Source organism: Oenanthe melanoleuca, chromosome 1 (assembly GCF_029582105.1).
Source record: "Oenanthe melanoleuca isolate GR-GAL-2019-014 chromosome 1, OMel1.0, whole genome shotgun sequence".
NCBI lineage: Eukaryota > Metazoa > Chordata > Aves > Passeriformes > Muscicapidae > Oenanthe > Oenanthe melanoleuca.
Window position 1 is genome coordinate 75,255,537 of NC_079333.1, and position 26,908 is coordinate 75,282,444.

Below are 26,908 nucleotides of genomic sequence, written 5' to 3' on the forward strand. Positions count from 1 at the left end.
CTTTTCTTTGTTCTCCCACTGCCATCTCAGCCATCCAGATAAGGAGTGCATGTCTGCAGTGAAGATGTTTATTTACATCATCTGCCTGTGCATTAGCTTTATGCCATAACCACAGCCAAGTAACTGATCTGAAAAAAAATACCAGAAATACTAGAAAAAAGAGTGGTCCCAATTCTGCAGCAGGCAGGAGGTGGTTCTTTGTTCCCCCACTATGTTAATTTCCAAAGTTGCCCTCACTCAAGCATAAACAGCTGAAAATACACGCCAGTCTTCCTGCCCACACTGCACGTGCTGTGTACAAGTCATTTGGATATCAACCACATCTTTGAACAGATGCTCAGAGTGCAGCAGAACAGGTAATATTGCTTCCACTTGTGTAAATATTGTATGTTAGCAACTCTATGTGAATTACAGCCCAAATTCTGAAAGACTCTAAAATCCCTCACCATTCATTTACCTGCTTAAACCCACAGTAGGGGCCATTAGAAGTCACTGTTTGTCAAATATCTTAAACAACATCCTGTAACTCGTTATTTTAACTTCTGCAGTATTTGACAGTAGTGTACATTGTCAGCTGAGCAGAGGGAATGAGGAAAACAGGAAACTTTAATTGCCATCTAAGTGGAACTCACCATTACAGCGCAGGGATGAATGAGGAGCAGAAAATGTCTAATAATATTAAAAAAAAAATTACCAAAAATTAGTTCGAGCTGTCAACTTTAATTGCTATCCATATTAAAGCAGAGTACTGGCTTTGCAGTTGTATCCCACATCCCATTAGGAATCCATGAATTAGGTGCCTTTTTAATCAGCAGAATTGCAGCACTCCATGTGACACCAGGGATGGATTTGTTGTAACTGGAAGAAACGCAGTATTATTTTGCATCCTGCAGCCCATGGCTCTGCCTCCAGCCTTCTGGCTGCTGCAGAAACAGCAGAGACATGGCTTTTCCCACCTTGTCAAGAATCAGCCTCCTGGACATCTCTCTAGGCCCAGAACAGAAGGAATAAGTTTGTGCCAGCCACTCTGCAGGAAGATGAGGGAGAGAATGAGCTAAGCACCACTTTGTCCTTGGCATGCCAAGTGCAGAGATGAAGTACAATCTCACCCTTACCATATGAATAGCACAACTTGAATGAGTGCACATTATTGTACAGGGATTTTCTTCGGATGTGTCTGGCACAGTCAGCATGTAATTTTTGTGCTTTTTTTCCATGACCATGGCAACATTATGCCAAAGCACAGGACTCAGTAATAAAATCTTACCCTTTGTCACTGCACATGGGAGAACCTGAATTTGGACAGAAAACAGTGTAAGTACTGTGGGGTGCTGGGATGAAGAACAGTGACCATCTAAAACCCTATTTTAACTGTATGGTGACATTTTTCTTAGGCATCTTTGTCCCTGAAAAGGTATTCCAGGAAAGACAGGTTTCCAGTTTTGGTTCTATAAGTGAAGATGTATATGGCCACAACTCTAGTCCCACTCATATAGGTACTGTGACCTTCTTAGTTTATAAGAGAGAACAAGCCACTGATAAGACATATGAAGCATTACCTTCCTGTTACCTCTGGAATGTTTTCTAAGACTGATGAAAAATAACATAGAAATTTACTTAGGATCAAGGTTAGCTAGAGTAAACAGCGAGTATTTCTAGCTTTTAAAAGACATTGCTAAGATGAAATACTTTCCTTGTCTCCTACTGAAGTATTTACTCGTTTATGTAAGTAAAAAAATCATAGGTTAAAATAGTAATAAATGAAAGAAATACAATAGAAATAGAAATAGAAATGGGAATGGGAATGGAATGGAATGGAATGGAATGGAATGGAATGGAATGGAATGGAATAGAATAGAATAGAATAGAATAGAATAGAATAGAATAGAATAGAATAGAATAGAATAGAATAGAATAGAATAGAATAGAATAGAATAGAATAGAATAGAATAGAATTCATTCAGATACAATAATTTCTCAGTTTCTCAAGGATAAATCAAATAACTGGATTATTTGCAGAAACAATTTATCTCAAAATCAGTGAATTTGTAGTTAGCATCTACATTGGCTAAAATCTGAGACACAGACAGGCCTTGTGCCTACTATTATTGACTTAATAGGATTTTTTGAATGACTGAGCTCATCATTAAACCTCTCAACATACTGAAATGCATTGGTAAAGCTATACAGTTGGGAAAGACTGGTTAAGAAACTGAATGGTAATACTAACCATAAAAACAAAACAGGCAACTGGCACCTTCCATTTCATATTCTTGCTAACTGAATAGATCCCAATCATTAAATAATCATAGGGAAATTTTCTCTCCAAGACTCATCCCAGTCAACAGGAATGTTCACACTTACTAAAAAGACCTTTGGCCTGAAGCTGAAAGCTCCCAAACAAATGGAATTTTTTTTAAACACAGCTGATATTTCAAGATATGACAACTAGGCCATGAGCCTTATCCCACCTTTAGCATTACACCATACCTTTAGGAACATTTTGAGATCTGTTAACAGCAGAATGAGAATTTGTATAATGTATTAAACTATTTATTTCTCAGATTATCACTAGAATTTTTGAACTAAAAGTTGCCTGCAAAAAGCACAAAATCTAATTGAACCAGCATCCACTGAAAAATCCTTCATGCTTTTTTGTACCTGCCAAATTATGAAATATCAGGGAAGTAATACCAAAATTGTTCTCTAAGAGCTCTTTGTACATCCATCATAAATATGACTAACTGGCTTCTGTTTAGACATTATCTTCTTAAACTCTCATTACAGCATTGCCAAAAATGGAGCAAAGTTCAGCAGACACAACTGAAATGGCTGCTGCATGATGAAAAAGAACGAAAACAAACGTCCTTTAGTAAGTATCAACAGTCTCATGGTATCCATGAGCTGGGAAGAGCAGGTAGGAAGAGGAATATACAGTGGATACTGTATATAATATACGGAATATAATATGTAATGTATAATATGTAATGTATAATATATAATATATAATATTATAATTATATATTATATATTATATTATATTATATTATATTATATTATATTATATTATATTATATTATATTATATTATATTATATTATATATTATATATTATATATTATATATTATATATTATATATTATATATTATATATATTATATATATTTATATTATATTATACTATATTATACTATACTATATTATACTATACTATAATATATATAATATACGGAAGAGCAGAAGGGCTCTTTAAATTAAAACAAAAACTAATTATTTTTATCACATTTTGAAGAAGAGAACTTCCAGTAATAAGACCCAAAAATTTTGACTCTCAGCCACAAAACGTGAAGCCCTCTGCTGAACATCTGCCTACCAGCGGATTTACTGGCTTTGTTCTTTCCTCCCTCTACTCCACTCACACAAATTCCTCTGCACACAGCCTGGATGGCACAGTGAGCAGATCTTGTGCTCTCTCTAGAGAAACTTCAGAAGCCTTTTTCCTCCCCATCTGTTACTCAAATACACCCTAATTTGTTCTGAGTGGATCTTGTTCTCAGAAGGGCAGTATTTGCCTCAGAGTTCCATAAACTCAAAGTTCAAAACCTCTCCACTCCTAAGGAAAAGGCTTCTTCTGTTAGGAAACACCTCCATGCTGAAACTCATCAGGTGATGGGGTCACACACTGTGCTCAGAAGATGGTCACTGCCACCAAGGTGTTGAAAGCTGTCACTGGTTGCTTCCTCTTGGCACTAAAGGAAAACAGGAGCAAGACCATGAGCTCTCTTATGGAGCACAGCAGAAGTGTCCTTGCTCTCAGGCTTCTTTAAATCCACCACAGTTTAAAATGCAGGGAAACACATAGTGCTGGTGACTCTACACTAGAGCAAAAGGTGAGAACTCACAGGAGCTTTATATTGTACCCACAGAAGCAGGGGAGTGGTGAGGCAACTGCTCCAAATCCCATCCTCAGGTGGAAAAATTTCCCTACTCAGTGCTGCAAAGCAGGATTTTCACTCCTTCTCTCTCTAATAAATTTGTCTGAAAGGAAGATGAGGAGAGAGATGAAAGCAGAAGGAGGAGAATAAGTAGATGGACTGCAGTAGAGGTCACAGCACTGGCAAAAATTTTCCCATGCTCATGTCTCCGTTTCTGGAGGTATTCAAAACCTAACTGGATGTGATCCTGTGCAATCCACTCTAAAAGACCCTGTAGAGAAGTCAGATGATCTCCAGAGGTTCCTTCCAACCCCACCTATCCTGTGATTCTATGTTCTCTGTGGGCTAAGAAAGGAAAAACAGCTTAAAGTGCTGTGTAACAGGATAATCTCTAATTAGGTAACTGCATCTAGGGGCAAGAACAATCTGCCCAGTCATTAGCCATGGGATATTCTGACAGAAATGGTGCCTTTTAATAGGTCTGTTACAGGAAATATAGGAGCAACAGCTAATTAATTATCTTGTATAAAGAGTGGTAACAATTTGCCCAAAACAAAACGGAAAAAAAAAAAAAAAAAAAAAAGAGCTTGCAAAAATATCTGAGCAGAAAAGATTCAGCTCCATCCTCTTGCTCTGAAAGCTCTGGGTGCTGAAAGTGCAGATACGAGTTGAGTATGCAAAGTGCCACATTCCAGACACTCCTACTTACTAGCACTGAGACAATTGTTAATGTAGAACTGCTCACCACTAATTTAAACAAATTGCATATAATTGGTTCCTATAAACACTCCAGAAAACAGTTTCACTACCCCAGCTGCCTGTTTCAGCATATTCTCAGTTCAAAAGGCTTAGCACGGACTTGCAGAGGGTACCACATCAAGATAAAGGAGTTTTTGGGCTTTACTGCCCTCCTAGGTAAATATCTATGAACTTAAAGTGAGAATTGGTATATTTTGTTTCAGTAATGGACCTTTATTCCATAATTACTGAGTATTGCAGTCTACTGGGCAGCATTTTACATACTGGCCTTTCCACCAGTGCTCCTTCAGAAGCTCTGTATACTCACCACTATAGCTAACCTCAAAGGAATGAATATTTGTAGAACTATTCTTAAAAAAGTACTGCTAAGATCTACCAATGTCACATATTTCTATACTAGCCAGATCTTTCTGTACTGGATTAAAAACAAAAACAAAACAAAATAAAAAAAAATAAAAATTAAAAAAAAAAAAAAGCAAACGAACCAACCAAAAACTTTAAAAAAATGGTAGCACTTAGTCAGGGATTTAGGGAGATACATACCCCAGAGGGAGGAAACATTAGTGCCATGTACCAGGGACAAGGAGATTAGCAGGTGACTCGCTTACTAATTTGTATACTGCAATGTAGGCAGTTTGAACTTTCATTCCCTGATATTCCTTTTTTTAGAAGTATTTTTCAAAAGGATTAGAACTTCCTGCCAAGTCAGCCTTTCACTTAATAAATTTGCTTTGAGGTCCTTCATTGAAGACACACTGAGACTTCTGAAATCTATTTGTGTAACCTCCAGTTCGTTCTGGTTATCACTGTTGCCTGTACCTGACTGAGCAATGACAAAACCAGGAACTTTGGGATTCTGAGAAAAAGCTCAGTTCCCTCTAAGGAAAACCCAAGAGAACCATGTCCACATGGAAGGAAATTGTTGTTCAGTCTCAGCTGTTAATTTGCTGCTTGTTCTATTTGTTTTCTCTGGACCTAGATTAGTTTGTTAACTAGATTAGTTAATGCCCTTGAGTGCAAACAGGGGAAAGTATGCTTGTTCTGCAAATTAGCCACTGTAAGATAAAATTACAAGAAGATGAAGCAGACTGAAGCTGATGCTGTAAGAATTATTCAAGTAATAGCAGATTAAGGACAGAACCATTTAATCTGTACAAGAAAATTTTTGTCTTCCACAGAAACAGGGATCTTCCTTTAGAAAAGCCATGGAGTGGTGGATTAGTAAAAAAAGGATTTGAGTATTTAAATCTAGCTAGATTTTAAAAAACCCAAAGCAGTGTGCCAAGGCCAAAAAACCTCTCCCTTTTTTCTTTTTTTCTGAGAGCAAAGGTCATTTACCACCACCACAAGAGTCCCATGTTCTGGCCATGGAGAGAATGTTTCCTTTATCCTCCTGTAAAACACATCTTTGGAGGTCTTTGATGACCCGAATGACAGTGGAGCACTGCCATGTAAAGCAAATAGCAAGAAACTTCCTAGAAGAAGGATTAAACATGGTGCTTTCAATTAGCATGACAAAAGGGAAAAGCACTATAAATGCAGAGACACCAAAAACCTTAATTTTTCCAGCCTAGAAGTAGGACTGAAAATAAGGTACTTTCACTCTTGGAAAGAACCTCAATGCAGTTAGTTTGGCCAAAGTTGTCTTAATTGCCAGGCCATATGAGAAGTGCTAGACATGCTACATTAATGTTCTACAAACAGAAGAAACACTTTCCAAGATACCTAATACACTGAGAAGTATTTGTACTGCCTTTTATTCCTCAACTGCTAAGAAGACTTTACTGGCTTAGAAGATTTGTCTTGACTTCCAAATTCAGGGTGTTTAGAATAGTTTCAGAAATTTCTAATAAGCTAACAGGCTAAACACAACCTCCCACTGTGCCTCAGTTTAATGCAAAACATAACTGTGTCCCATCATAAGAGCTTTTCATAACTGCTTTTATTGTAAGCAATGAAAACATAAAAATCTCTGTTAAATGCAACACCCTTCTTAGCCCCAGATTAAGCAGTGATACTTGTTTTTTTTCAGATATTCAACTTGCAAAAGGAACAGTCACTTTAAGGATCTTCAAGAGACTGATGAAAAAAGATTAATTTACTGCTTACATTCAATCTTTTCACATTTAATATTAAATGCAAGGGTAAATATACTCTATGCATCCTCACAGAGAAGAATCAAAGGATTCCAAGTGTCACAGACTGATTTTCCCTAAAACTATTAAAAAAAACCCCACCCAACCAAAAACAAATGCAAACAGCTTTATGCTGTCTAACTTTCATGACTTTAAAAAAACATACAATATTCTGAACCATACTGTCAGACTATAAACCAGACCCTTCAAATTCACAGACTGTGACCAGATTTAGTCTGCCAACATATTTAAAGCATCAATAATCAGAAAAAAACTATTTATTTACTCATCTCCTCACAACTATATAAGGGAAGAGAGCAACTGGTGGCCATGTAGGGAGAAATACAAATCCTTTAATTAAAGGAAGTTCAAGAAGTACATGCAGCAACAATTCAGGTTGATGCCCATGTAGCTCAGAAAATAGAAAGTGGGTGTGAAGCAAAACAACAGGTTACTGAGATGACTGATAGTGCTGACAAGTTTTGTTGCACATGCTCACACAAATGAAGAGATGATCCCAAATAAGGGCAGTGAGAAGGAGAGGAAGTACAAGACAGTGAAGCAGAAGAAAAAATATTTTATTCAGAGACAGAGGAAATTTCCTGTTCTTCAGCTCTTCCTTACCCTGGAACTCCATCTTCTTCTTGTGAAAGAGGGAAAAAAGAGGAGATATGCTCCTTTCCCCAGCAAGATTGAGCCTGCCTTCCTGTCTGGTTGATCCTCCTCAGAAACTCGTTGTGATTCATTCCCTGCAGACTCAGGTCTGTGCTGCTCAGCTGCCAGAATGGCTCGGAAGCAGGTATGCTCTGCTCTCCTTCCTCCAACCAAGGGCTCCTCTCTAGATGCTCCTTCCTCACAGGAGGAAGCTGGGTTTCATCCACTTTACTGGAGCCCTTATAACCCCTTAGCTGGTCCAGGATGGTGTTATGCTGTCATTAGTCCAGGTACAGCTCCCATCTGAAGCTGGGACACAAGTAAACCACCCTACAAGCAGAGCTTGCCTTAGCCTTCCTTACTGGGAGTGAAAGGCTTTTTCTGATCCTCTGTGGCTGTGTTCAGATTGCTAAATTAAGGAAGTGCTAGCCCTAGTCATCCACACCCTTCCCTAAGACCCAGGCAGTACCTCAGTAGCTCTCTCCAAGCTCATCTGCCAGGGAGGGTGGTAACTGTAAGTGTGTGGACACGAGCCAGCCAGAGCCATTTGGACTTGGATCAATCCCTGGCCCTTTTTAATTAAGCTATATAAATTCAGTCTTATGTTCCTGAACAACTAGGAGGAGTTTAAGGTGGGAGAATGATATCAATGCCAAACTGAAGGTGGACAGTTCTTACTCACAATTCTGATTTGCCATCTGTTGATGAGAAGAAGAGACAGTCTTTCCCTCTGAAATTACTTGAAGATTTCCAGTGTAGGCTTCTTGATGCAGATTTGTGGTCATCTACAAGGACTGAGTGGCACCCAAGATTCTTGACCTGTTTGACTGTGAACTTAATAAGCTATTGGACAAAAAATGCAAATTAATACTGAACCTATAGTACCTTCTTCTATAATTTGTATCACGCAGGACATGGTGCCTTGCACAAGGATTTACACAGCTTAAGATCCATGGAAGTACATATTCTGCATTTTAAAAGTTGTGCTGTAAAACAGTTTGGAGGGGGATAAAACACTTCCTCTCCCCAGCAGTTGCTGTGGCAACTACACAGGCTGTTTCAGTTTAGCTTGAGGGCCACCCTCAGGAGCCATCATCTCCTGTGCCATCCTCTCATCTCTCCTGCAGGTGAGCCAGCAGGTGTTAGCCCAGGCAGCTGCAGCACACACAGGGCTCCACACACCCATGCAGCTCCAAAGCATCAAGGGCTGCCACACAGGAGGCTCTTGGGCATCCAGGTGACAGCAGGAAGGCAGGAGGCCCTGGACACTCAGCCTAAGGTCACCCTGGAGGCCACTTTTTCAGGGCTGTGCAGTGACAGCTCATAGACTCAGGGGAGCGTGGGAGCACCTTCATTTATAATAGCAAAGCCATGTTTACAAGGATATCTCACCTTTAGCAAGATAGCTATAAATGGAATAAATTGAGAGAAGCCAAACTCTCAAATATAACTCTCTTATATGTCCTTGGAAAAAGACACTTCTAGAAATAGATTTTTTTTTTCCATGAAAATGTCCTTAAATTTCAGATCTATTTGCTCTTCAATTGATAAATAGCTTCAAGAATTTCTAAATTCTGCTTGCATGTAGGACTCTCTATCACTAACCTGTCTAAATGACTACATACTCCTTTAATCCCTTTATTATTTACTTTATCATGTCTTTTGTCATTCTGGTTTTTCATCTCCCTCTGAGAATAAGTGGGAGAGAGAGCATCCCACACTACTCATGTATCATCTACATAGCCCCTGATAAAAACTCACCTAATGTACTAACATCACATTCTGACTTACTTTTGTTCGAACTTCAGCAAGTACCACCCCCAAATTCTTAACCTACATATATGACTACAAAGGCTCAGTATTTATCTTCTCCTCATCTTCTGTCTTAAATCTATTAGCAGGTGCTCTTTTTGGCAGCCAACCGAGACTATAGTTACTCCAGACAGGCTCTGAAATCCAAGAAGGAGCTCCAGAAACATAGTAAACCTTTGTTTTGCTGTTACTCCTGATACTTTTTAAAAAAAATATTTTAACAGATTGTATAAAGTATAGTTTATTTGTGCTTTAGTTATAAGGCCCGAAACTTCAACCTCCACTTTCATTCAATGGCAGCTGGCACAATTGGAATAAAATCATTCTCATCCAGCATCTAAGAGAAACTCAGTAACCTGACAGTTAAAACTACCATAATACTCACCTTCATATACTTATGTTCAATTTTTTTTCTCATTTTGCTTAAAGACTTTTTTTTAATGAGAGTGCCATATTTATATAACTATCTTAAGGAACCCCTTAGAGAGTGTTTTCATCAATGGTGTATGGAAACATTCATGATGTTGAAGTGCTAGGAAAGACAATGTCTTCAAAGGCATGCTTTCACAGAAAACTTTCTGTCAGGAGAGAATATCTTACTGTGGCACACAAATCACTGGATTCACTTCCACTTCATGTCAGTTAGTGCTTCACACACATCATTTCACATAAACTGCAAAGACTAATCAAAAGGATTGAGGAAAGACACTAGAACAGAAAATGACAATTCCTCTATTCCCATTTCTTTGGTGCAAATTTGTCCTACCATGAGTACACTTACTTATTTTAGTCAGATATATATTACATAGGAAACTATAACAGTTTTTTTCTCTTATATTTTCACTATTCTACAAACATTATCTGAGTTTAAAGTCCAGTTTGAAAACAAAAATGAGATCACCTCCAAAAAATGTGGTTCTTCCATACAAACACTACACAATGACTTATTTGCTGTAAAATAATCCCATACTGCTTTCAGATACCCTGTTCCATGGAAAATAGCCTGCTACAAGTTTCAAACATAAGAGAATTCATCTCTGCCGTGTTTCAAAACTTTGTGCAAATAGCCAGAGCTCAACAGGGTTTAGTAACACAAAGTCACTGTCTCTGCTACAAATGTCCCTGGTCAGCAGAAACCCTGGAGCACGTTGCACTGAAGTGACATGTTACAATCCTCTCATACAATAATGTCTCCAAACTAGGCTACCAGATGGGAGCTCAAAGGTGAACAAGGTGAATCAAAAGTGAGCAAGATCCAAACCACACGTTTGCTCTGTCTGTACCCTGAGGATTTGGAGATATGGGGCTTGCCTTGCATCCACACAGGTTTTGCAGTTCTCTGGGATCTCTTCTGCAGGGTGCCCTGGCCACACATAGCACCTAAGTGAAGAGACAAAGCCAGGACCTGGAACCAACTCCCTACCAACACAAATAAGAGATGCTCATCAATAAAATCCATGAAAATTTCCATGGAAGCTGAGGAGTCCTGCTTTAACAGCAGAATCTCACACAAAGCATTTTATCCTCAAGCAAGTGTTATTCTCAAATGATCCTCAAAACAAATGAAAAGGATAACATTTGTTCTTAGGTTTTCTAAATCCTCTTGCTGATTTTACTGTCTTTTCCTAATCAATCACAGTTGCTTTATGGCCTCTGCATTTCTTTACTTCTGCTCTTGTTCTGCTACAGTAGATTAGCAGCAAGTGGGAAAACAACAATGCATAAAGCTCATGCCCAATAAAAAAAAAAGGCTAGATCATCAGCCTACCCTTCATCCATCCTAAATACCTATTATATCATTAATAAAATAAGCCTGTGCCATTGCTCTGCTCATGGTCACTAGCTAATTATTCAAAGTGTGGAGAGAACTTAAAAATATCTGAAAGGAATACAATTAAGGGCTAATTTTCCTCAAAGACCTTATCCAAAGTAAAAAGGTGAGATGCTTGCACAAGGAGAAGGTGAAAAATGCAGAGATGTGGGAGGCTGTAATGGAGATGACAGAGTTTGGGATGGATCAAGGTCATATTCATAGAGACAATAAATGTCTGAGTAAAGCCAGGAGATTAGCAAATGTTGCTTATGAAACTCTGTGTAACCAGATTTTTTGAGGCAGAAAGTCTCCACATGGGGACAAACATTAAAAAAAAAAGGATTTAAAACAGCAAGTGACTAGGAAGAACTCTCTCAGGGGTGCAAGCTTTACAAATTTTAATCCACCTGTTAATGCTACCTAAAAATATGGATTTTAGTGAAAGAGTCCAAACCACAAAATTGCACCTGGGTTTTAGACATCTTAAAGGTAATTCACATCTGAGATCTTGGGTTGATCTCCTAGTGGGATAATCTGCCTACATCACATTTAGGTTCAGTTTCTCAGGAACTGTCTGGGTTTGACTTGCAATTTCCAGTTCCAAGAAAGTCAGAACTGTAAAGTGGCTCTTTGTGTCATCAGTACTACAAATTAGTAGGGACTACCATTAATTTAATCTTTGTTAAGATATTCCTGATAGGTTACTCTATAAGATACTAGTGTATTAATGATTTGACTGATTTTTTTAAGCATTTCCCTGATCTATAATTTTTCCACATTTTTTTTTTTCATGTATTTTCCACTATGTTTTGCACTGGTAGTTTCTCTTCATCTCATTCAATGTCAATAAATGTACTTATACAGCAAAGAGTGATATGTGTAGAAACTACCAAGCACTGGTAATGCTCCATAGTACACCTCTTTAATGAGAAGCATGAACTGGGAACTGTTTAATCTGGACATTTTGTTTGATTGTAGTGGGACATGCTTAGAAATACATTTACTGAAAGAGTAACAAGTCTGGCAAACTTGCCTTCTTTAAATTAACATTTTCATCTCAAACTTCATTAAAGGGCAATGAATTTCCTGTATATTTCCTTTGCTAGCATTGGTGAGAAGCAAGAGATTTATATGTAAACAGAAGTCTGCTTTTATACACAAGCTGTCTCTCCTGTTCAAACCGTTCAACAATGGTTCGAAATTCTAGTTTTCAGTCACACTACAGCTTAATTCTTTAAAAGCTTCTTCAAGAGAGTAATATTCCACTTCTTCCCTCAAGAGACAGAACATTGTGAAAACATGCCCTTTTCAGGAGATACTTCCTTATCCCACAGGCCTGGAAAATCCATAGAAATTAACTTCTTTTAGCTGGACAAAAGCAGCACATGCAAAGGGACGTGTCAGCTGCTGCCTCATTTTTGTCCACCTAAGCCAAAGATATCCTATACCCTCAGCAAAGGCAAGTTAAACTGCACAGGAACCAAGATGATAGAAATGTCCAGGATTTCAGGATAGTTCAAAGAAGGAGAAGGCATCATGAAAGAACTGGTTTTCACCTGCAAAGCTCTCCATAGTCAGCAATCACAAGCATGGGGCAGGAATAGCAGTGCTAGCCTGTTTTTCAACAGAAGAACCAAGGAGCACCCACAGAAAATGCAAATCCCTCCACATCTTTTCCACACAGCACGTGGTTATGTAGAGCTTGCTGCCATGCAAAGGTTTTTTTAATGCCCAAAAAAAAGAAATACTGTTTGATAACTGAAGCTGCACAGCTCTTTCAGAAGTTACTACACACAGTGACCTGGATATAAGCTCCAACTTCACAGTCCAGTGACAGCTGAAAACTGAGAGGACAGACTAGGGAGAAGATCAAACCCAAAGATTTGCCCATGTCTTGCATTTTTTCTTACACCACCTAATGCCCAGAGATGGAGACAAGACATGTTCATGCACATTCTGTATCCTCACTATGTTCTTATCTTTCCAGATGACAAAGCCATACACAGAATAACATGGATGACACAATGAATTTCACTGAAAAGCAAAGTCTATTCCTCTCTCAGCTCAGTAAAATACAGGCCTTTCAGGAATCTCCTTAGAACGTTTCTCATAGAGGATTACAGTTTATTTGTATCACTGTCCTCGAGCAAAAGCCAAAAAATTCCAGTGGAATTAAAATGTTTAACCTTGGTTTGATTCTACTGTCTGATGGGACCAGGTTCATTTTAGTGCCACAAAAAGATTAAGCCAAGTAATTTCCAAGACAGTACCTACTGTATGCAAGTGCTAAACTTGTTCAGTGCAATTTCTCATGCTGTTTCCAGTTAAAAGTCAAATAAGCAGGTGTCAGAGTGAAAAGACATAATACAGACATTTTATTAGACTATCAATTTCTGCCAGCAACTGTGTGCTACCTATTTGACCTACACAACCATTCAATATTAACTCAAAAACTATTAAAACATTGATTATGTTCACCACAGTATGGTACCTAAACTAGTCATTGAATTTTGCTGCAGAAAGTGTTATTAATTTGGCTTCTGCATTGAATATTACTACAGATGTTATTATTCTGACTTCTCAATGCATTTTCATCAGCAACTGTTTACATTCCTTGCTACTTTTTAATGTGAATGCTTCTAAAAGCATATGCTACAAGCACACCAAACCTGCATTCCATGCATCCATGAAATGCCTTTCACTTAATGATTTTTGAGGTGTTGGCCTCAAAAGGTTCTTCTTCAGAGTCAGTGTGCTCCTGTTTTGGATAACAACTTTGTTAAATATTTACACACTATTTATCTTTGCTGCAGAGTACATTAAAAAGAATACCTTGCTTACATTTTGCTTGCTGTGTGTTCAGTCCATCATGGTGCCAAACACCATCAGTTCCCTTTGCAATTATTATTTCCAGTACTTCTGGGTGGATCTACTGTAAGGATCCACTTCAACAACACAAAAAATAATGTTTTTAATAGCCAGTCTGAAGAGGAATATACTCTTTTAAGCACTTTATTATATGGTCTGCAATGAAAAAATTTTCTTCCCAGCTTAATTTGCTGTAACAATAGAAGCAGACTGTGCAAGAAGGGGGCTCTTTCTGAACTAAACTTGGGTGCAGTCCCACAAAGTTTATTTCCAGGTAAACTGTTCTTCTACTGTATACACATATACATGCTTTCTGTTGCTCTTGGATACATCAGCTGTACATCAAGCCTCATGCTACATCTCAGCAATTTTTTTTCACAACAGAGATTGTAAAGTTTTATGATCATTCAATGTTTTGTTACTCAGTGAGTTGTTCAGTAAACTAGTAATTTATCTTTGAAAAGCTATCATTCACTGAAATGAGAAAAACAAACAAAAGGGCCAACAGCAGACTTGTGCAATGTTCAGACATTGCCTGCAATTTCTAGCAAGCTGGAAGGGAAGGGGTGCCCAAAATCACAAAAGCCATCTAAACCAGAACTAGGTATAGAAACAAACCACTGCTCCCCAAGCAACAAGATCATCCTTGACTAAGTGAAACATGCTCCAGCAGGACTCACTGTTTAGAGGCACGTTTGGCAAACATCTGTAAACATTCAGTTTAATTTGCACACAACCACTTCATTTATCCATCTGCAACCTAAACTCAGAGTATTTTATCCTAAATGTTGACTCTTCCTAAGAAAACCTCAGTAGTGACCCCACCAGCTACAAAATGCACTCTCAGAGTCAGTGTAAGGTCCCAATTCCCATTTCTTCAGATTTATAAAGTCTTCTTGAAAAACTGGTTTCCAATTTCAAGCAATTCTCTCATCTCCAGATTATATTTTTACAGGCATTTACAGGACAGAAAATCTTTACAAAGGGACAAATTCTGAACATCTAAATCACTCCTTTTTTAGATTTGAAATCAATAGGAATTTTAGCTTAGAATTAATATACTTAATGTTGTCAGAGAAGATTAAGCAGAATAAACATCAAGCTCAAATAAAAAATGCATACACATAAATATTTAAACCAATGATATCTGTAAATACATTTTTTGTATTTTCCTTAAGCTTAAGTCATCCTTTTTATATTTGAATTCATTTACAAATGGCCTGTCATTAGCAGACATTGAACTAGGTGCAAATATTTTATTACAGTAGGGAGAGGCATGAGCAGGCATAAATTTCACCCCTTAATAAGTAGAGTATGCAATTTAATTTGATCAAGAATAATTAAATTTGTATAAATTCAGGAAATGTATTCCATAGAGGACAAAACTTCAATAGGTGAAATACATGTAAAGAGGCAGTTTTTTGCATTTGAGCAAGAGAAACAGACCATGCCTCAATTCCCACTATAGGAACTGTGATATTTAAGCAGTCAGAGCTACTTTTCGGATCTACATGAAAGAAAACTTCAAGGACCTGATCCCATAGCTCTTACTGTCTTTGTGGTTTGGTGGGAGGTTTGTTTTCTATGAGTAATAAAAGCAGTAGGGAGGCCAAATTTTCTCAGAATTCAGATAAAGACACATACCTACTACATATTTTATGGGCAGGACACAAGCTTCCATTTCAAACAGATCATCACATGGCTGTGCTTAGAAACTTTTTCAAAATTATTAGCAACCAAGAAATCCCAGCCAAGCTACTTCATGGAGCAGGAAATTAACATGGGACTATGCAGAGATTCCAGTTCAACCAGAGCCTGGATTTCAGACATATTGCTTTTTAAATAGGCTTCACATTTGAAATTGATGTGAGATTGATACTAATTTCCTAAACTAAATCCTCCACCAGTAATATATTTATAGTAATGCCAATTGCCATCTACTCTCCTGTCAACATCCCTGACTGCGTTGCAGAGATGCTTCTCCTTGGAAATGAATGGAGAGGAAACCTGATCCGTCCTCTGTCTGTTGGGCTGCCACCAGGAGTGAAATGTGATAGCAATTCCCGCCATGGGGGCAATCTGGTACTCCAGCCAACACACCTCTCCTGGGCACCCAAACAGTTATCATTTGGTAAAAAAAAAATTATTGACTTGCTGGACTTGCTTCAAAAAGCAACCAGAGATAATCTCCCTTCCCACTTCTCCTCAGGCCCCAAATTCTCCCCATGCCTTTGCCATTCCCTAAACGCAGATACCCAGTTTGGAGGCTGGGGATGGTGGTGGGAAAACCAGGACAGTATCTCATTATAACAAGCCCTGGTTTGTGACTTACGGTTTGGAGCAGTTTTTAACTATTTGTGAGAAATATTCCCTTTGGTCTTGCACTTTTTAAAGTCCTCTGTGTGTGTACGACAAGCAAGAAGGGCAGAGTTAGAAATAATCGCAAAAGCAAGTGAGGCCCAGGGAACCTGACACATGGCAAACATTTTCACGAGACACAGGACACTGCAGATACGTGGGGCTTCACTGATTTTAGTACCATTAAACTCGAAAAATTCAGCACCTGAAAACGCAGTGTAAGGTCCCACCTTACACACCTATTGATTCCCGAAGTTTTTCTCCTTATGAAGAAATATAAAGAAGTAAATAATCGCAGCAATCAAACGCAGCTCCTCTATCGAGGATATAAAATTTGCAAAGGGGTTTCAGCCAACCATAACACCAAAGCCTCCTGATGCAACCCTGCCAGAGAGTGACACACATCCCTCCGGGGTCCCCATCCCTCCGTGCCGCACCGCCCCGTGTCGGGAGCTCCGAGCGAGGCCCCGGGAGCCCGGTCCGCACCTGGAGCGGGGGCTGCAGCCTGCGGCGAGGAGGAGACGCAAAGCACATTAGGAAAGGATTCACCCAGTCCCGTTTCTGGAAATAGGAAGGGACCAAAAAAAAGTGCAGCAGGCCGAAAAATAGCTAAATAAACTGCAATTACAAGCAGCGTTAGCTGCCTAACCTGGTGGATTTTCTGCACGGTTGGACCAGCGGCAGATGCTCGCTCATTTGATGCCTTTTGTGACCGGGAAACCCGGTGGGTCCCGGGAAGTTTGGCGGGCAGGGGGCCGGTGCCGCAGCGGGACGGGGTGTGCAGTGCCGCAGCGGGGCAGCCCCACGGCCCGGGCTCCGGGCGAGCACCGGCACCGCGGCACCGGCTCCCTGCTAGCCCGCGGGCCAGCCCGGCCTGGACGGCCATCATCTGCCGCCAGAGCAACAGCGCCTGTGGCCGAGCCGCCAGCTAATCCGGCCGAGCGGATTATTAGCCTCCTCAGACACACCGCCGCATTCGGCGCTCCCGGAGCGGAGCGCCAGGACGGGGCGCGCTGGGCTCGGCGTCCCGGCTGCTCCGACGGGATCAGCGCAGAGCGGGCGGCGAGAGCGCCGAGCTGGCCGCAGGGCTGGCACTCGCCAGGGCCCCGCTCACCGCCCCCTGCCCTGCTCAGACCTGCTCCCCCCACTCCTTCAGAAGGGTCAGCCCTCCTGGGGCCAGTCCGGCCCTCGGCAGGTAGGGTGTAGTGCCGCTCCTGCCACCCACATCCACTCGTCCCATGCAGAGCGGGTAGGTAAGTGCGGCAAAGTCCCCGGGGAGGCGGAAAGCTGTGCTGCGGCTCCTGGCACTCCGGGGGACGCCACTCGGCTTCAGGGGCCGATGTCTTGACAGCCTGCCCTCCGCAAAGAAAGAACACCAATCTTTAGTGGTGGACCGGGGGGTATGTGTATGTGGAGGGGTACACGCCGCACCCCCGGGTATGCAAACTGAAAGGCCTAGACACCACCAGCCGTGTTCCTCCTCCTGCCGCCCCCCCTTCCAAATCCCTTCCTCGGGAGCATCTCTTCTTGCCCAGAGCACCAGGGCGCTGGAGCCGGCCCCCGGGGCAGCGGGCAGGGCGGGCAGGGCCACGGCCCGGGCGGACGGACAGGGGCATCCCCAGGGGCTGCGAGGAGCTGCTGACCCTGGCTGGCCCATCCCGCCCGGGGGGCACACGGCCGGGAAGTGGCCCCCGGCTGGCTGCAGTGCTAAGGGACGAGTGAAGCGAAGGGCACTTTGCGGGAGGCTGAGCGCAGCCTCCGGCGGGGCATTTCAGCCTCTTTGGTATGCTAAGTGGCTGCTTTTCACTGCTGCGGCAGCGGCGGGGGGGAAAGGGGCGAGACGGGCTGGCAAACGGAAGGCGGGGGCGGAGAAGGGTAAATCCGCCGAGGTGCCCACCTCGACTCCGCACCGGACCTGGGCTGAGCAAAGCTGCAGCCGGCACCCAGGCTGCCTTTAAGGAGAGGGGTGCGGGCTGCCAGGGCTGCTGCTTGTTGATGTTGGGGTGTCAGGCAACGAGAGCCTATGATCTACTACACTGCAGTGCCGGCGTCAGGAGGCTCCTGCTCGGGAGCTGCCCCTGCAGGGCAGGCGGCACACACACACCAGCGCACACACGGCATCCCTCCCCTCGCAGCCCGGGCTCCGGCGGCTCTCGCCTCCCCAGGCACGCAAGTGCTTGCAGGCAACGTGCCGGCCGGGCTGAGCGAGCAAGGTGGCGTGGGGCACCGGAGGGAGGCGGGAAGGGCCGGTATTTCCCCAGGAAAGCTCCCGGCTCCCCCGCCCGCCCAGCATCCCTTCTCGCCCGCCTTGCTCGCCAAGCCGCGGGCTTGGCCGCACGGACACCCCGAGCAAGAGGGATGCAACAGCAGCAGCGTGACCCCCAGGGACCAGGCGGCCCAGAGCACCTGCATTTGCATTTCTTATGTAATGCACTGCAAGTTTCCCCCTCGGAGCCGGGCTGAACCGAAGCGCATGATCCCGGCTGCCAGGCAGACATAGGGACGGACGCAGAGACACCGGTGTGTGGCACAGAGGGGTCATCCCGGCAACGAGAGGCGGAGGAGCGGCACAGCCAACCCGGCGGTGCTGCTGCTGCCACTCGGCATGGCTGGCTGAGTTGCCGTCTGGGCACAAGCCCCAAGAAAGTGTCCATCCCCTTTCCTCACCACCCTCCACACTCCTGGCCTAGAGTGCCGGGGGTGAGTGATAACGGGGAGCCCCCGGGCTGGGGAAAGGGGGTGTCTGGCTTGACTTTAGAAAGCCGAGCGAGGCGGTGGGTGGGTGTGTGTGCGTGTGGGGTGACACACTGCAAGCTATTCAGAAAGTGCTGTGCAGGACCCGAGCCCCGGCACACTCACCCACCGCAGGCAGGGCCGGCTAACACCAGCACAGGAGAGCCAGTCTCCTCTTCCTAGAACTGACCGGGGGGGCTTGCATCGGGGTCGGGACTGGGGGCTCCACCGCCTTCCCCTCAAGAAGGGCAGTGATATAAAAGTTTCCTCCTTGGAAATAGCACATAGGAACTAGGAGATGCCGGCTGGGCGAGGGTCGCCTTTGATTTTATTTTTTTACCCCTTTTCGGTGGTGACAGGGGCTGAAGCTAATACAAACCGCTCCTTGCTTATTCATACACGTATGCACATGCATGTCTGTGCTGGCCTCCATATATCCCCCCTTCTCCCCTCAGCAGGACTGCAGATCTACCTCGTCGAGCGACAGGGTAGCATTAAAGAAAAACAACGCATTGCAATGGATTGCTTACCAGTTGGGTTCTTGTTTTTCTTAAGACTCTTGCCACAAAGACACTGCAGCATATGCGATCCTTTGCTGAAAATGTTCCAAAGAAACCACATTGATTTGGGCGAAAAGCAATCCAGCAGCTTATACACCCTGAGAAAGAAGAGATCCTTGTGGTTGCATAATAATATATTGAAATCAGTTCTCCTGAAGAGGGGCACCAGTTTTATCATAGAAAAAGCGATTATATTCCGATCTTCTCCCAGTTTTTTTTCCTCACGTGGTATATTTCTTTGAGACTTTTCAACGGATGCTTTTTTTTCAGCCAGGCTGAACGGTTGTTCTCCCTAGACCAACACCGGATTATAACCAAAAGCGTGGAGAGCAAACACAAGAAATCCCTTTTTTCAGCGTGAAGCCAAACGAAAAGTAAGGTAGTGAAATCCCAGCCGAGGCCAAAACCTCATCGGAGACACCGGCAAAACGCGGAAGAAAGATCCCCAGAGAGAAAACCATAGCCTGGTACTTGACTGCTAGGAGGATGGGTGGATCTGCAGAACAAAAGCCACGGCAGGATCCATCCTACTGAACGACTGCCATTGTGCAGCCCCGCGGCGGGAGAGCGCACCGCCAGCACCCGGCGCAGCCCGGCTGAGGCAGAGAGCGCTGCCGGCCGCGGGCGCGGACCCGCCCGCAGCCCCCGCCGCTGCCCGCAGCCCCCGCCGCCCGTTCGCGCCCGCCCTCGCCCGCGCGGGCCGCTCGCCTCCGGCCCCGCTGCGCTGCGCCCGCTCCGCCGCGCAGGACGCGCACCCCCGCCCGCGCCGCCCGCCGCAGCCTCGGCGCCCAGTCGCCGGCGGGCGCCGGGGGAGGAGCAGCCGCCGAGCCCCGCCGGCCCCGGCCGCCGTCACGTAGCCACGTGCGGCCCGGCCCGGCACCGCCCGCGGGCCGCCGCCGAGCGCAGCCCGCTCCGCCGGTGCCCTGCGCCCCGAAACCGGCCCCTGCCCCGAGCGGGGTCCTGCCCGTCTCGGCCACGCCATGGTCTCGAGGGCCGGGAGTGACCGACGCAGTCGCCACGTGAATAAATCGGCCCGAGAGGGGTGTTTCTTTCTGCAACCTGCTGGCATCACACCTGGGGAGTGTTCTGCCGGGGTTTGGAGGCTGCTCCAGCAGAGGCAAGCACCGCATGTCTCATGGTGTGATGATGCACGGACGGGGGGGTCCTGGCCGGGACTCTGGGGTTCCCAAGTGCCGCACGTCCCCAGAGAGGCAGTGCTAACACAGCTCCACCAAGCACCTGCTGCACAGCCGAGCTGGCACGGCCGTGGCACACGGAGCGGCTCCTGAGCAGCGCCGGTCAGAGCTCTCCGCAGGCCCACCCAGGGAGCGCTGCCCTGTCCCCAGCCCTCCCCGGCCTCAGCTGAGGGCTGCACCAGCCAGCACACAGCGGCTGCACCCACGCGTGGCAGTCGTGGCACTGGAAGAGCTGGAAGTTGATGCCCGTGTTCTCCTTCTCCCCTTCAGAAGCTCTGTGGGCTGTTGGGATACTGGAAGATGTTGGGAGATAGGACAGAGATCATGAACAAATGAGGGAAAACACTATGAGGTAGTTAAAAAAGAGCTTGATGAGAAGAGGGTGGAAGGAGCAAGCAGGTGAGACAGTGAACAGCTCCCTCTCTCCCTCTCCTCCCTCCCTCTCTCTTCCTTCTCTCTCTTCTCTCCTTCATTGCAAAAGTAATCTATATCTTCATGATCATCTTCAACTCTTTGAAGAAACATTTCCTCTTTGATCATTCACTTTTTCCAGTGTCAGAAGTACCAGGACACAGTTTTCATGTATGGAATCTCTAACAATATTCACATTCCAGTATCAGAGTACAAACTGGAAGTACCAGGATATTGTTTTCATGTATGGAATCTCTAACAACAGTCACATTCCTTTAGAAATGGTCAGATGTTGGTGGTTTTTCCTGAACCCATGGAAGCTGTCATTGCCCAAGGAAGTGTGAGATTAAAATATGAAAAATGCAGAAGTTTGTGTATGTGTTTTTTTTGCATTGCCAGGATCTGCTGCTTATCGACACTGAGAAATGCTTATACTAAATATTTGGTCAGCACACCAAAAAAACCCACCAGGAAACAAAAAATTTCCAATAGTTTTAATTTCAGTAATATTCTGGATTTATACATATAGACGAGCTGCTTGGTTACTTGCTCCTCATCTACATTATATTTAAGTTCCATTACCCTATTTTACTAAGATGGAGAATTACACACAGGAATGAAGTGCTGTATTGTGAGAAGTAGCCCGTGGAGTCTGCAGAACTTTGGAGAGTTCCTACCTCTGGGCACCCAAGTTTGTAAAAATAAAAAGAAGCAAAGCTCGATAGATTAAATGTAAGAAAAAAGAGGCAAAAGTCACAGAGGTGATACTGCTTGTGGCAAAGAAGTGTCTTGGTCTCTTGTTCCATCCCCTTGGCTGTGCTGCCTGTTGAGCTCGTGCACTGTCCTTCCTGGTGTGTGGATGTTCCACAGGCTGCCAGGAAGACAAGCTGGCTCGGCCACCTTGCAGCCAGCTGGCTGGGAGTTCACAACAGCCCTAGTACTATTCATGGTGTCTCATATGTCACAAACATAAACCTGATCTAGAGTATTCCCAAAATGTCTGAGGTCTGTCTTCTCTTGACCACAGGAGCCAGCAATGTGTATCTGGGCACAGTCTGTGATCTGTAGAAAACAAAAAGTCATTTACCAGCTTCCCACCCCAGTAATTGGTATGTATGTCCCTCAGGCTGGCATGTAACTCCCTACTTTCTAAGTGAGAGTAAAACTTCTCTGTAGCATCTCATCATCATTCAGTTGTCAGGAATGGTGGTTACAGAGCCCAAGTAGGCTGGTTCTGATGGTAGCAACGTGATTATCAGAATTATAACAGAGGAAGAAAATTCATATCACAATTGAGTCAACCAATACACACCTTGCCTGGCTGATAATGCCCTTGAAAAGGTTCCCAAAGCATTGCAGGCCTGCAAAGAAATACTTGAGCAAAGAAATACTTGAGAATTTGTTCAGGATTCCTCTTTATGCAAAGTCAAAGTCATGGAAAGAGTAGCCTTTGGAAAGAAGAGTTGACGTAATGTGGGGAAAAAAGCTACAAAAAACACAAACCAAAAGAACTTTGACATCTAGAGCCATCTGAGATCTCCTAGGATATTTTTCAAATTCAGGCATGGAAGATCTGATTCTGGATCTATGGGAGACCAAGGCCCTTACAGAGCTGCAGATGGAGACTACACAGTGCATCCTAGAGAATCTCAAAAGGACAGTGGGTAAGCTATTTATGGAGCTTCCAAATTGTTATTGCTTGCACAGGGACTTAGATACTCAGCTTATAAACACACGCACACATGCATACACACATTTCAGTTCAGGTGTCTTGCCTACAAGCTGTACCCCAAACTAAATGTTTATACCTGTAGACTCTTGCTGTCCTTGGAGACAGCTAGTTCTGAACACTTTCATCTCTTATTCTTCTGTGCCAGGGGCAGTCTGGAGGAGAAAGGGAGGATAAAACCGTCATATTTCATAGCAGAGTTTTTTGACTATTCCTCAGAGAGAATATCAGAAAAAAGTTCCCAAGTATCAAGAGCAAGAGAGATAAAGATACTGAGCCTTTTTGGAAATATCACCTTGGTTCAGCATACAGGTGCACTTGCCCTGAGTGAATGGAGACCCGTTCCAGCCCAGTACTGATTTCTGCAGGACTAGAAGGGTGACATTTCCTACCTGAGAAAGGAAGAGAGAAAATGGGGGATAGATCATATTCTTACCAGCAGATGTTGGCCAAATCCATTACTCCATGTATACAAAAGGAATGGTGGTGGATGGGATATGAGTGTGATGTGGATCTAGTGATACATGAAAAGGTCAGAAATCTGGATCAGAAGCCTGTTACCCTGTTTTGGACTGGAAGTGCCATGAAAGGCTTTACAAGGAGGCGCCAAGTTTGCTTTACTAAGCAATTTGTTGATTTTTTTGTAGCAATATGAAAAAGGAGCTTTATCCAAGGGTCAGGACTCTGGCATGCTGCGTCTGGTAAAATATAAAGACTGTGCCTGGACTAAATCTATTTTTGCAGGGGAGAATAAAAGACCTAAATTTGAAGTAGCAGCTGGATTGAGACAGCTCAGATATTGTCCCACATTAGACAAAATGTAATGCATTCATTTGTCTGTAAAACACTTGAGCAATGTTCAAAAGAACAGAAATGCTACTGCATGCCTTAACTGCATGAACATATTCCCTAGCAAATGTAAGGTCCAGTGGCCATAAGCATGTATCAGACCACTTGGGTGTGTACCACCCCTGCTTCCCCCAAGGCAGAGGCTAAGTGCAGGAGACCTGGCAGAGTGCAGAGTCAGCAGCATATGGTGCCATGTAGGTTTGCATGTAGGATTTGTCTCTAGGAAGCCCATTAAAATTCCTTCCATCAGACATGGCTACCACAACCATGCTCAAGCAGGTGGTAACCATACTTGCCTCTGAGCTGTGCCACCCACATGGTAGCAACAGCCTTTACGGCACTGTGCAGGGGCTAGAAAGTGGTGAGGGATTTGTTAATTAAGCTTTTCAGCCTGCAGATGTGTCTTGGCTGTGCTGCTGGGGGCTGCTCTGGTACCAACTCCAGACGGTTGTAGCACGACCATCCTCAACAGACCAAAACTTTAAGAGCAGAGCTGTGGCTACTCGGTGATATACAAGCAGCTGTAAAGCCCTCTGGTTATGGCAGGAGTCTGGGTAGCATCTCTGTTTAAATTGCAAGGCTTATTCTTCAGCGTTCTGCTCTGTGGAAACACAAATCTGTCACTGCAGAGACCGTAAACTGCAGAAAATCTGAGATCGTTGTGGTCATTCAAACAAAATACAGCTAAGGGTAATAGAGCAGAAGGAATTAATTTTTAAAAAACCTGGTCGAGGCACTGCTTTTAAAGGCAGATTGAGCCTCTTTACCTTCAATAGCAGAAATTTCATAAAGTGCAGCAGCATGTAGTACAGGGCAGAGAATAGTAATTTGAGAAACATAAAATCATTAAGGAAGCGGGTACAGTTAAGATAAATATACTGCAATGTCTCATGGACTTAAGGACAACGGCACTGGAAAGCAGTTAACTGTGAAACTAAGCAAATATTGCAGGTTTTAGGACAGAGGAAAGACTTAAAATAGCTTAGTCTAAGTTGTTTAGGTGATACAATTGTCTGGTATCTGTAGTTGCTTGATTTAATTTCAGATACGTGTAATTGTTATGAAGACTGACTAGTGAAACTTTTATAGCTCCTAAAGGGCATTTGTGTTACAGCTCTGTGGCCAAATTAAAAATGGTGTCAGTGAAGGACAGCAAAATGCTTTAAGTGCTTAAGTGGAAGAAAATAATTCTGCTTCAGCAGAGTTTTTGTGTCTCCATTTATTGTATTTGAAAGACGTAAAGAAATCAAACTGTTTGGGAAAGGAGAAGATATTACAATGATTTTTTCACTGACCTGAGCAGTAGAAGCAACAAGGTCTCTGAAAGATCCTTAGAACAGATAAACAACAAACACTGATGAAAACACAAGGATAGCATGATTCCTTGACCTTCATGATCCAACAAGGAAGTCTAAAGTATATGTCAATCTGAATGAGTGTTACTGATACAGGAAGCAGAGACTCGGTTCCTGCAGAGATAGAGAGAAGTACGGTGGTGACAGGTTTGAACACGTTTGTGGATTGTTTGTCTTTGCCTTGGCACCATTTAGTAGAGCACCCCTAAGGCAGCAGCTGTGCCAGTTAAAGTGGTGGGCATGAAAGGTGGTGTGGTGGGCTGCCAGGCTATTTAAACAAACCCTGGTGAAGTGTGAAGACAATGCAGCACTCTGGCTATGGGAATGGGTCACCAAAGAACAAAACAAATCTGTTTGCCATCAAAGCAGACTAGGGAAATTTGCAAACATCTACCTTCTGGACACAGTGGACTTTTTTGCTGAAGTGTTTTAATCTACAGTGTTTTCTTATCAACGTGTTCTCTGAAACAATAATCGTCATCCATGAGAGGAAATAAGAGTCCCCTAAAGGAATAGAATCCAAATAATTCAAAACCTTAATCAAGTACATGTGTCTTTCTTTAGAATAAATTATTTTCCAGGCTTGATTTGATTATGTAGTGCATCAAACTCAGCCAGCGATATCAAACTGTCATAAGATAAACAGTACCCTTCAAATAGATAAGAAATAGCTGGAGATAGAAGTCAACTCACCTATATAGTTGTTGCCTGACCTAGAAATGATCTCATTGAAAAATTAGAGACTTGGCCATGAGAGACAAGAGGGGAAATCTTACCTGAGTATCTTTATCTTGTACTGATTATGCAGAGTACTGAATCCAGCTCACCTGCAAAATTAACCAGTGGCCAAAGCTGGAAGCGAGGGGCTCTCTTCAAGATAAAGAGTGATAATCTAATCCCTATGGCCTGTCATTGCTATTACCTGTAACAACAGTCCAATATAGCAAAGCACACACAAGGGCAGGCATTGACTGGAGGTTTATTTTTTTGCTGTGTTATGTGTATGTCTGATGGCATGATGCAAAAATTTGTGAATTGCCCAGGTAAATAAGACCCAAAGAACCCTGCAAAGCAGATAAAGGAATTAAAGAACTTAGTAAGCAGAGACAGTGTCAAGAGTTGTCATTTGGGTTTCTTTCAGTAAGAACTCTCTACATGCCAGATTTTATTATCACTAATCATTTCCAGAGCTGAAGTGATCAAGAGGAATCAAGGTACTTAGTCTTTTCTTTTTTTTTTTCCCATTGATCATAAAAGGATTCAAGGCTTACCCAACACAGAACTAATTCAAATTTAACTTGAGCACCTTGACAGGCAGTTTTGCTGTGCCACTGAGACACAACTGAGATTTGGAAATCTGTCCCATCAGCTGACCCACTTTTGCATTTTCTTCCTGCATATATAAAGAAAGCTCTTTTCTTGGTAAAGACTACAAGAGGAAAACTATCCATTCTTTGGCTCCAAAACTGTGCTTTCTACTGTGTAATTTTTCTATGTGCTCTAGTTTTGAGAGCACATTAACATGTGATCATTGCTGGCGACAGCTCTAATAGGACTTTTTTTTTTTTTTTCCAACATCGAGGAATTCAATCATTTTATAATGGTTGTATAAAAAGACTATTCAAGACTGAAATAAAACTTTTATGCCTGATGGTAGTGATAGTGGATTTCAGTTCCTAGTTCAAAGCACCTATATGTAAGAGATCTACATGTATTTGCATATAATCCATGTATGCCTATGT

The 26,908-nt window shown here is 43.1% G+C and overlaps 1 protein-coding gene across 1 annotated transcript in view; it reads right to left on the reverse strand.

The window, feature by feature from the left end:
• FGF14 (fibroblast growth factor 14) overlaps positions 1 to 20,272 on the reverse strand; it is a 372,210-nt gene extending 351,938 nt beyond the window's left edge. Inside the window, exon 1 of the mRNA XM_056501017.1 lies at positions 19,597 to 20,272. Coding sequence (XP_056356992.1) covers positions 19,597 to 19,804 — 208 coding nt within the window. The 5' untranslated portion in view covers positions 19,805 to 20,272. The remainder of the gene's footprint in view (positions 1 to 19,596) is intronic.
• Positions 20,273 to 26,908: the final 6,636 nt, after the last annotated feature.